We start from the raw sequence: 13,045 nt of genomic DNA on the forward strand, positions 1-13,045 counted from the left end.
CCCGGACAATATGACCCCAGACTATTCGTCACCTAGGACAATTCGTCCCCTAGGACAGTTTGTCCCTGAACAACACTACTGGTAGTTTCCATTATCCAAAAACTGAATTAATCTTTAGAATTTTTATTCTAAATCTCAGTTTTGATGCTAGTTTAGTTTTGATGCTAGTTTACTTCGTTTTACATTTAGTATTAAATCTAGGCCTTAACTTAATGGTTCCTGAAGTTATTCTGGCTCATTGATATGCATGTAGTAATCAGTGATACCTTTTGTGAGTTAAAGAATCTATTTATCCCTTCACATTTGGGTATTGTCCATTGTCAATACTGCACTTGACTAAAATCAATATGCATTATTGTGTATGATAAAACAATGAAGACCAGACATCAGTAAGTTTCAACTTCTTCAATTTCTTTAGAATTAGCTGTTGATCATAATTAGGGGACGAATAGACCTTGGGGACGAATTACCTGGGAACCAATAGTCCTAAAGGACGAATAGTCCTAGGGGACTAATTATCCGAGGACAAATTGTCTGGGGACAAATTATCCGGGGACGAATAGTCCTAGGAGACAATTTGTCAGGGAACGAGTTGTCAGGGGACAAGTTGTCTGGGGATGAATTTTCCCGTAGCCGCATACTGTATACTTGTAGTGTGCCAATTCTTCCTGATAGGGTGAAAAACTTAAGTCCACATTTGTGTGCCTACACTTGACACTTGGAATTCAATGAATTGTAGGTCATCTGAAAAAATTCCACATTTCATATAGAGCACATAACCATTTAAAAAAACAACAACATATGTCAGTCCCAAAATGACAGCAGTAATATCTTGACCATATGGTAAACACCATTATTTATCTTTCCATTCTCTCCCTAATGAGAAAACAAAAAGTAAAGCTAGATTATTATCAGTGAGTATAGTTTAATATCAAGCTAATAGTATTATATAAGGTACATGTATATGTAACCGTATACTTCCGTTATAGGTTGTTCATTCATAATTAATGTATTTGTGAAACTAATTATTCCCTCAGGATAATTATATCTATAATGCATGAGGCTTCTTCCACATAGAATGTAATGTATAATTATAGAACAATCAGAAAGAAATATGATTATTTGTAAACCCAAAATAGCTGTCCTAAAATTCCTTACATTTTAATTCGAACTGAACATTTTTTTACGTCAACATCAAAATAATGGTCGTATATTGTCACCGCCTCCTCTGTCGGTCTGGCAATTGCTTGTGGCAGTCTAGATCCTAAAGCCAATATCTGATGGTCCTTGCTCACATTTGTAATCACAATACCTCTGTATAAAATTCCTTCTAGATGTGGCATCACATCACGCTGCGTTGATCATTGGCTCGATAGCTTGTGCAGTGTTTACTCACAGTGGACTGGTCCAGGCAGAATGTTGCCTTTTAATCATTTTATATACTCATTTACATTAAATGGGAAATATTTTTTATCCAGATATACTTCATACACCCTTATTTGTTTTTCTATTACTCAAAAAATGTTCTAGAATTTAATTTGCAGAAGGAAAAACATTCTGAGTTCACTAACAAACACGATTGTCATTCTTCTCAGTGATATTAGCAGCCTAGCGTATATTCACTGCTGATCAGTGGGAGAAAGGTTTTGTCATTGATCTAAGAGCTAAAGTTATCATGTAATTGATTAGAAATTTATGCAGTGTTTATTTTCATGAGACTAAGTCTTTCGATTTATCAACACGTCAACCAGCTAAAGTTATCATTTGATTACTGGTACATGTTTAGTATAAAGATTGTTAGCATTACGAATAACTAGATATGCCAATTAAACTTTATTATTTCTAATAACGACTTTATGAGTTGTTATTCTTGGTCAATTTTTATACGCCCACATTTTCATGTGGACGTATATTGTCGTCACCCCTGTCCGTTTGGCCAACAATTTGTTTGTGGACACTGTACAGGTCACAATTTTAATCAGATTTTGACGAAACTTGAAATATAAATATATCTCTCAAAGATCTCAGTTCCTTTCGATATTGGTATGTATCGGACCATAACCATGGCCGAATGGTTAGCACGTGCGCGCTGTATCATACGGTCTGTCATTGAGTCAACTGGCGGGGTTTCGATTCCCCGGTTGTACGTGACAAGGAGTAGGGTCGCCTGTCCAACCTCGTGGGTTTTCTCCGGGTCCTCCGGTTTCCTCCCACTGCTAAAGACCCCTTACGCGCAAGCGAATTATTGAAATAAAATTGAACCATGTGTTAGTCCCGAAATGACCTAGTTTGTGTCGAGTGGACGTTAAACCCCATAAAACGGACGGAAATGAAATGAAATGAAATGGAGTTTAACGTCCTACTGTTTTGCTCCTAACCTGGGCTAATGAAGACGGGCATACGCCATACAGTGTGCTATGAGGGAAATTTTGCCCGGGCAGCGGCACTACAGCCCACTCTTATATCGAATTCCAACTGCCAAGGGATCTTTTACGTGCATGCCAATGTGTACACAGGACCTCAGTTTTTCGTCCCATCCGAACGACTAGACAGTTTTCCTTGTCAGCCCCTCCGTCCTGCATCACACCAGAAAATATGGAGGAACTTTCTCGGCCAATGCAGGGATCGAACACCCGACCTCCAGGCTAGCGAGCTAGCGTCTTACCAACTTAGCCACGTGATCCCCCTAAACGGACAGACATAATGGCTGCCCCTTGCACGCAAATAGTGTAAAAATATGGTATACTTGAAGAATGCTTGGCTTCGCTCAGGGGTCATAACCCCGAAACCGGAAGTGGTAGACTAACGCCACCTGGCCTATGTTACTCCCCGATCCGACCTACCCCTATACCCCAAATTTCAGACTCGGGGCAGACCTAGTATAGCCGCCAACCCCGAACAGACAGACAAATAGACAGACAGACAAACGACAGTTACAAATTAAGGTTGTGGACCCTCTAGAGGCCACAGTTTTTATCAGATTTGGATAAGACTTTAAATATATGTTCTTATCATAATGATCTTGGTTCCTTTTGAAAATCACACATATCTTAACGTAACTTCCTGGATTATGGCCCCTGATTTGTTGAAAAATCACATTTATAGCTTGTGGTTTTTCTAGAGGTCACAATTTTTTTCCAATTTTAAAAATCATTTACATATATCACCATTCCACCATAATGAAGGTTGAATTGGAATTTCAGGAAAATCAAAATGAAACTGCCCGACAAAATGGCTGCTTTTTGTACGCAAATTGTGTTTTATTATGTAATACAAAGGTTATGGACCCTCTAGAGGTGACAATTTTTATCCGATTTTGATGAAACTTAAAACATGTCTAAGTCCCTTTTGATATTTGTGCATTTCAGGCCATAACTTTCTAGATTATGGCCCCTGATTGTACTAAAAATCGTTTTTGTTTTAGTTTGTTCTCTATCAATCTCTTGCAAAATGTGGGCATATCCTGCCTGGCAACCGCTGGTTAATGCCTTGTAAATGCTCCCATTACCTACAAAAGTACAAAAGAAAAAATATGCTGCAATCTTTGTAAACTGCTTGGATGACTCAGCTGCTATGGGTGTATGCTTCGTTGCCTGGCAACCTATATTTTATTAAAAAAAGGACTTTATTCGTTCAATATTTAATTACAACAAAACAACATGTAAACTAAATAGGAATATATCTATATCTACAATAGAATATAGCTATACAATTTTATAATTTGTATATTTCAGGGAAATATCCTACAACAAATTATTTCAATAGAATTTTTAGTGGAACTAATTACAACGGTTCCAGTTATATTTACTGTAAGATGTTTTCATTATTTGAAAATGTAATTAAGAATCTTGAGATTACATGTAATCACAAGACTACCAGTATCTATTGATTCCATAAGTTACCATCCTATCTGGTTAATGGGATTAATAATCACAAAATTGTATTACTGTTACCATGATTTCTTATAATTACTGCTCTAGTTAGTGCACCTAAGACAGAAGTTGTTACCCAGTCATTTGGAACCTTCTCCACATATGAAATGTTATAATAAATATAGTTTGTGAAACCATAATTGCCAATTTCAAAAATAAAGATCTATATCCTCCATTGATAATTTAAACTGTCAAATTGTGTACCAATTATCGTTTTGTATCAGCAATATCATTTTATAAGTTATTCAGTCATTTTGATTTCAGCCTTTTATCTCGTTTTGCTTTCTATCATTGATTGACACACAACTTAAAGGTCTGGGTAAGAGAGGCAATCGTGTGAATATTTAGAATGGTGTAGGTTTTCATACCCAACAATTTCAAGATGACTTTTTCAAATTAATGTATTATTTACCAAAAAGACACAATATTATGTAGTTATGAAAGGGTCATAAATATTTAATGCAAAATGGTGTTAAATTATTCCCAAGTGAGAATGTAGAAGCGCTAGATAAACAACATCGCGACTGTTCTAGATATCGTTAATTATTGTTAATTATATTATTAATTATTGAGAAATCATGTATGCACTGGGAATAAAAGCAGTGAGATATGCTTTTTTTATATTTGTAACCTATGTTGAATTATCTATTTTATGTTTAAGGAACTAAATAATTAATGAATGACTTTTACCAGTGTTTATCATTGCTTTTTACAACTCAAAAACTATGTAATTATTTATATTTTAGATTTTTGAACCATTAAGGAATCTTTTTATACCAGTATTCTTAAATTGTTGGCTGGCCAAACAATCCATGCAGAAAATATTTGTAAGTACAAATATATGAAATATCACTCTTTGCACTTTCTTGGATCTAATGTTCTGACCTGTTCTTTTATTTTATGTACATAAGTTAAGTGGATTTTTCACCTCAAAGTTAATGTTTTGAATCCTTTGACTATACAATCCTTGTCAATGTATACCTTTGACATGTCATTGAATGGATGGATCACAACAATGCAAAAATAACACACCTACATGTAAACATTTGAAAAAGTTATTAGTAGATTTATGATATCACTCTTATAATGACATTTTGACAGTCTTTGTGAATAATTGAATAATTTTTGTGGATGGGACAAAAAAATGAGGTCCTGTTTGTGCAAATAAAATTCTCCTTGATCATTGGAATTCAGACAGAATATTGTAGCAGAAATATGATTGCTTTACATTGCATAGGAAAAAAATAAACATAGTTTAACCACAACGATAATTTAGATAAATGTTAAATGACTAGACTTCTTTTATTTTGGTCAAAAATGGAATTGTCCATTTTGTTTGATTTTCAACTGTTGACAATTATTACATCTACAGATATGACCGAGTTTGTGTTCTACTGTTGACAAATTAAAAGTAGTCAACATTTAAACTAAACTTAGTCAGCAAGCAACCTTAAACTTCATTGAACTAAGCCTGCCTTATTACTAATCGAAATAACAGTACTTTATTTGCTACTAAATTAAAGAAATATAGCACCTTTAAATCCTTTCTGTAATTTGTGAACATTCCAACACATTTTTTCTGAGAATAATACACAGTTTGTATTTATATTTATTTTCAGAGTGATTTACATCGTGTAATGCAGAAAAATCAGTCAGCTTTAGCTCAACAACTACTTATACTCTGTGCTACTTTATTGTGCCTTGTTTTTATTAGGTTAGTCATTATTATTGTCCCCTCTCCCCTTCCAGAGATATCAGGAGACTATGGGTCCATTTGTATGTAAATCATACATTTTAGAATGAAATAACTCTGCTACTAATTGAGGTAGAATATTCGAACTTGGTGCTGGTGTCCATTAAGCAAATGCTTTGTCTGAGTTGAATGGTGAGAATTTAATGCTTAGACTAAGCAGAGGTAAGCAATTTGATATGTGAATGTTAACTTTGATTCTATTTGAGCAAAAGTGATGAAACATGGTGTACAGTTCCATTACATCAATATGTTGACTAAGATCAAAAGAGAGCATTTTCTACTCCAGTTAAGCAGAATGATAAGTAGTTTAATAGGTTGAAATTTTTGGTACACAGTAACTCAAATTTGAGGTAGAATGTTTAAAACAGTTGTAGATGAATGAGCATTATCTGTTCAAATTAAGCACAGTGATAAGCAGTCTACTTGCTTGATACTTGATTAAAAGATAAATATGCAAGTAATGAGTGTCACCTATTTGTTTTGGGATTGAGACCAGGGACATCAGCCTCACTGTTGGATTTAAATTTTGATTTTATTTCTGTTTTATCTCTAAAGCATGAGATTAAACATTGAAAACCTTGATAAGACAATAATATGTTACTATACTAATACAATGCCATAACTTTCAGGCTAGATATAGTTATCCTTTGTTAAAAGTTGTCAATATGTCAAATATTGTTGTCTGATAAATGTAATAAGTTATAGCTTCCTAGAGCCAAACTTTAACATAGCATTGGAAGCTTAGGAATGGCTCCTGGATCTATTAACTTGATTTGAAAGTACTTTTATTATTTACAGTGTCTATACTTGGTTTTTTTTTTCCTTGTCTCATGGGTTCTAGTTTGATGTAGTGTATGGTGCAGTTTTACAACACTATTCTAGTAGAACAAACAGTACATGAATATAGCAAATATAACATATTTTTAGAGCTAACTTGTGTGGTAGAGAGATTCTAAAGTTTAAGCCTACAGAATAATGAACATACATTGGATATATTTTACGAAAGTAGGCTTTAGGTTTAATATGTTTTATAACATAGATTACCATATGCCATCTTCATTATTTAGCACTAATTTAACATAGTACAATGTGCGTCACATTTTGTAATATAGACATTTGTTGGTTGCTAGGTAACAACAAACAATACAAAAATTATTTATATCTAATTTTTGATTGACTTTTTATTGAAAAAATGAAAAACAGTGTTGTTTGATTCTTTTATATTTTATTTCTAAAGACACCCATTTTAAAAATTAGATTCAATGGGATATCCAACAACACATGAAACTATTTGATTCACACGGCAAATCTACTTCACCTAAATTTGGTAGGTGTGTTGCATGGAATTTGGATTATTCAGATTTGTTCAAAACTAGAGACGTGCCATGAAAGGAGGCTGGGCAGAGGAATTGTACAGGGGCAAATTTAGGTAATCTCAAAAAATCGTTGTCTTCAGTATAGCTGAATTGATGGATTTCTTTGAAAAAGGGTATGATTAATTTTTAAGTGAACAAGATAAGTGTTTGTGGACTGGAGCTGTATATATATAGGACCAGACCTGGATACTTGAAAAGACTGGCATTGAAACTTTTTTATACGCCCACATTTTCATGTGGACATATTATGCCGTCGCCCCAGTCCGTCCGCCCGTCCATCCATCCACAATTTGTTTGTGGACACTCTACAGTTCACAATTTTTATCCGATTTTGACGAAACTTAAAATATAGGTATATCTCCCAAAGATCTCGGTTCCTTTTGATATTGGCATATAATGGACCATAACTTCATGGATTATGGCCCCTGATTGTACGAAAAATCACGTTTTTAGCTTGTGGACACTCTAGAGGTCACTATTTTCATCTGATTTTGATGAAACATGAAATGCATGTTTATAACCTACAGATCTTGGTTCTTTTTTATATTTGCGCATATCGAATCGTAACTTCCTGAATTATGACTCCTGATTGTACGAAAAATCGCGTTTTTAGCTTGTGGTCCTTCTAGAGGTCACAATTATTATCTGATTTAGTAAACCGTTTGAATATATCACTGTTACACCGTAATGATGCTTCAGTTCAAATTTCGTGAAAATCGGACCAAAACTGCCAAACAAAATGTCCGTCTCTCGTACGCAAATAGTGTAAAAATATGCTATATCAAGGTTGTAGACCCTCTAAACGTCACAATTTTGATCCAATTTTGATGAAACTTGATCGCTTTTTGTTATAGCTAGTTATCTATCCATCACTGTTACACCGTAATGTTGGTTGGGTTCGAATTTCATGAAAATCGGACCAAACTGCCGGACATAATGGCCACCACTCGTACGCATATAGTGTAAACATATGGTATATTCAAGATCTATGGGTTATAAACATGTATTTCAAGTTTCATCAAAATTGGATCAAAATTGTGACCTCTAGAGGGTCCAGTAACTTGATATACCATATGTTTACACTATTTGCGTACGAGGGGTGGCCATTATGTCCGGCAGTTTGGTCCGATTTTCATGAAATTCGAACTCAACCATCATTAAGGTGTAACAGTGATATATTTGAACATTTTTTTTTTTTACATCGGATAATAATTGTGACCTCTAGAGAGACACAAGCTAAAAACGTGATTTTTCGTACAATCAAGGGCTATAATTCAGGAAGTTACGATCCGATATGCTCGAATATCGAAAGAAACCAAGATCTTTGGGTTATAAACATGCATTTCAAGTTTCATCAGTCAGATGAAAATTGTTACCTCTAGACTGTCCACAATTTATAAACGTGATTTTTCGTAGAATTAGGAGTTATAATCCATGAAGTTGTGCTCCGATACATGCCAATTTGGAAAGGAACCAAGATCGTTGGGAGATAGAACTATATTTCAAGTTTCCTCAAAATTGGATCAAAATTGTGACCTGTAGAGTGTCCACAAACAAATGTGAACAGACACACGGACGGAGACAATATACGTCTGTAGACATGAAAATGTGGGCGTATAAAAAAGCCAATCATCTGCTAATTACAGCCAGGTGATCTATTAAGGATTAGAAAGTCATGCACTGGTCGTACATGGTGGTCGTACTTTATTATCTAAGATTTAGAAACAGTCAGTAATATTCCTCAAGTACCAAATATGGAATGGAATGATATATGTCCTGACTGTCAGGTTTAGATTCCTGTGAGAATCTGTTGTGACAATAATATCCAACCTCATGGTCTGTTTATCTTGTATATAATAACCATTAGAGAACTGGAAATAGATTATTGATCAAAACTCAACTGACAGGATATAGTCGGGCTTTATATAATATGTACTGTCACTTGACTACCTCTTGTTTTCTTAATTAACAATATCTGCTTAAATTTGATGGATGATGTAAAGTTTGGGTGAAGAAGTAATGCTGTTGTGAGCTCATGAAATTTTATTGATATCTAAATAGTTTTATGGCATTTGATCATGCCTATGAATTTAAAGCATTAATTCTATGGGTGGAAATGATAAGCGCATTTCTCCCAGAAAAGGCAGTGCTTTAAAAATAGTAGAACCTAGAATTTCCATGGCTTGAAACTTTTAATTATTTTTTTAAAAAAATATGACAAGTTTAAACCTTTTCACAAATATTATTAGGTACAATGAATCGCTGTATTACCTGTATTACTTTAATCGACGTAGAACTTAATAATAAAAAAGTATGGCAATCACTCCAAAGCTACCATAAGCCATAAATTTTTTATCCATGCACAAACTGATAAATTCATAAACATAAAGTGTAACTATCTCACACAGCTCGATTTTTCATAGCACCATTTGTCAAGTTTAAGCCATAATAATGCCAATAATTTATTTCATTATCTATAATTCATTTTTGTAAAATTGAATTAAAGTGAGATTTATTAGCAATAGGCCTACATGTATTTGTGAAATATATTTCACATGATTTATAGTTGTTATTGATCTGATATATTGAAAGATTTCTGGTGCTCTTTCACATATTCTGAGAAAACCTGCTGGTATAGCAAGCTAAAAATATTTTAAACTAACAAACAAAAATGTTGCATTAAGGCACCCCTCCCTTGCCCATTATTTCGAAATTATGATCAAGAGTCCACCGTTATTTATTGCCAAGTGCAGTAAACAAATTGGTATTTTGTGACCTAAATCCAGATAGTCAATTGATAGTACCTTAGTGTGAATTTTAATTACAAAAGAGTCTTGTTCAGTACACATACAGTTGAATTATTGGATCCCATTCATGGTTTCATGAAGTATTCCCAGACAGTTTAATTGTTGATAATTACGGTAATTTACGCTGAATGACAGATTAGTTTAACATCAACATAGTTGATTTTATAAATCCATGCAACTTTAAAGATTTTTTGGTTGTATACAATGTTAGTCTGTAAATGTTTCATGAAGTTTAGGCCATTAGTGCAATAAAAGTATGAGTGATTTGAAGATTACTAGGATATCTATGAATTGATCTAAAACACCATCTTCATTAGCATTTCTACTACAATTCCCAATTACATACATATATTCTCTCCATTTGAGTAGCTATCAGACACCATATTAGAAGTGACTCAATGGAACTGAAAGGGTTAACACCAGTTTCTTCCACATAGTGTTACATTGTATATCTCAGACAATGAAATGACTGGTGTACATACAAATCCTATTGGTACTAAGCCCTCAGTCAGGGTCCAGTCACATGTAACATGGCTTAGGAATTTCTTGAAAAATGAATACTTTTACAAAAATATTTTCAACACAGGCTATATAGAGATTTTTTTGAGGCTTAATAGCTTCACATTAAGTATTGATGTGATTAATAAATTGCAGCACTTGCAGATATTTCAATTTGTTGTTAGGCTTTTTGTTTCGCACAGATTCCTGTCATATGCATATGTTCTACTAGACTCTAATTTTGGACCTAGAAGAATGGCTTTGACATTGAATTTATATATTTTTACTGCATGGTCTGTTTAAAACATCAAAAAAAGAAAAGCATAACTCTATTTGTTTTATTCAAGCCGTTCTCTTTTAAGTCTGTGTACCATACACAGATTTTAATGAAGTCATCCTATAGGATTGATTGTTGATTTACTAAATTGGGGTAATCTATCTAATCATGCGTTGTCCTTTGTTATCTATTGATTTAAGTGTCCTGTTCATATATTAACTGGCTGTGGCCCATTGATAGAACATAGATTAAACCTATGCTATAAGCCACCAATGAATATAAATAAACTCATTACAACTGACCTGTTATCTGACTACCTTAAGTTTTAAAAGATTATACTGAATCATGATTTCTTATTGTGATATACTGTAACATAGACAATAATATAGAATGAATGTTCTAAATAAAATTATAAAAGAATTAAGTCTGGGATTCTAAATCGGCTATTTGTTTCGTAATTCTTGTGTAAATGACTCTTAGTACGTCTTTTCATTTCAGATAAATCTTATTCTAGAAAGACCTCAAAGTTGATCTTTAGACTTAAAATGCTTAAATGTAAAATTTTCGTCTAATCAGCAAAAGAAAGTTTTTTCAGAATGTACATATCTATAAAGTGAGGATTTAATCCTGTATTATACTCGTAGATGGTTACTTCTGTGCTTGTCTGAATAATAGTCTCATTATTTTCTGTAAACACCCCTGAAGTTGCAAGGTATCTCAATAGCATGAGATAACTAATTCCATCTACAATAGATATGTTATCTGTTTTTTTTCAGTGCCTGTGGTATACAACATCTTCAGAGAGGAGGTAATCATCATTTTGGTGTATTTGAATCTATCTGGTTAGTAGTGGTAACCCTGTCAACAGTGGGTTATGGTGATGTTTATCCTGACATCTGGCCCAGTCAACTCTTCATGTTGTTTATGATCTGCTGTGCTTTGGTCATACTTCCCACACAGGTAAGATTAGTGATGTATGCGAGTCCCCAAAAATGGCAAAAAAACTGAAGTTGATTTTAAAAGGAAAAGGGGTTTACATTAAGATGTGACACATATATAATCCCAAAGACAAGAGATTTAATTCTTTTCTGGTTTTTTTTGGAAAGTAGGAATTAAAATGTGACTTCATATTCTTACGAGACTTTCCAAATTTGATTCCAGTCTCATGCAAGTTATCGCTGGTTTATACAAATCATTATAATCATTACAATCATTACAGTACATGTATGTCATATAAATTGTGATAGTAAAAGTTTTAAGAAAGTATTTCTTAAAAGAGGCAGTAGAAGTTTGAAAGATGATTGCCCATATATATTATGTATCTGTTAGCTAGTTCTGGAGTATGCGGCATATATATTGCTGCAAATTGTGTGATGTTGTTAGGTAAATTAACCATTGTTTTTTTTTCTCTAGAAAGTGAAGTAGTTTGCAGCTACAGGGTGACATAAATCAATCATGTATAAATTGAAAACATTTCATAAGAATCCTTCAAATCAATATACTGTATTATCCGTATTATTTTTCATTATAATAGAATAGTCTTCTATCATCTATTAGCTTTCGTGATCACAGTGGTTACAGGAACTTAACAAGCTGCTATGTCAATCTTTTGAGCCTGATTAATATTTACAATCATGAATGTCCTAGAATAAATCAAGCCTGAATAGAACTCAAATGGGCTAGGCAGACAGTCTTTATGGATGTCCCCACTTTTCTTGCCAGTTTTGCTGTAGCACATCTTATAATGTTTAAATAACATATAAATATAAATGGGGCCTTTACCAATTTTATCAAAACTTAGATTATGGTTTTGTTTCATTTATCTATTTTGATTTTTAGAGTGCATTGTTACTTACCAGCTTTCTATTATCATAATTATCTGTCAGGAAAGGTATTATTTGCATCAAACAATTTATTCCAAATGGTTTGAACACCAAGCCATTCAGAATCATTACCAATTGTGCTTTCATAATTTATCTCAATCCAATAAAGATAATTTGATTAGTAACAAAAAAAAAATTAATGTGATCTGAAGACCAGATGTAAATCTAGTACAACAAAAAATATAAAACAAAGAGAAATTAGCATCTGATTTTAATAAGTTTGTTTGCTGCTATAGCAAATCTAATAACATTGTTCAATTCAGATGCAAATGTGCTAAGGGAAAAATGTCTGTAAAAATGCTGTACAAGAGATGTAAAAATGTTTATGTCTTACAGATCTTCATATTGTCTTGACAAATATTTTTAAAAATTAAAATTTACCTCTCCTGCAGGAATGTGTTAAGCTTAGCATAAACATATTAATGACACACTCTAAGTGAACCCTTGTCTAAAATCTGTATGTATTCTTTAAATACCGGTACCTTAGTCAATAGCAGAGAAAATCTAATTCTTCAATAT

The 13,045-nt window shown here is 33.3% G+C and overlaps 1 protein-coding gene across 1 annotated transcript in view; it reads left to right on the forward strand.

Annotated features, from left to right (window-relative positions):
• The window catches only part of LOC126832505 (potassium channel subfamily T member 2), a 98,576-nt gene that overhangs the window by 47,510 nt on the left and 38,021 nt on the right, over positions 1-13,045 (forward strand). The window contains exons 6-9 of the mRNA XM_050563313.2: positions 3,735-3,809; positions 4,679-4,759; positions 5,552-5,646; positions 11,420-11,603. Coding sequence (XP_050419270.1) covers positions 3,735-3,809; positions 4,679-4,759; positions 5,552-5,646; positions 11,420-11,603 — 435 coding nt within the window. The remainder of the gene's footprint in view (positions 1-3,734; positions 3,810-4,678; positions 4,760-5,551; positions 5,647-11,419; positions 11,604-13,045) is intronic.

Source organism: Patella vulgata, chromosome 1, assembly GCF_932274485.2.
Source record: "Patella vulgata chromosome 1, xgPatVulg1.2, whole genome shotgun sequence".
NCBI lineage: Eukaryota > Metazoa > Mollusca > Gastropoda > Patellidae > Patella > Patella vulgata.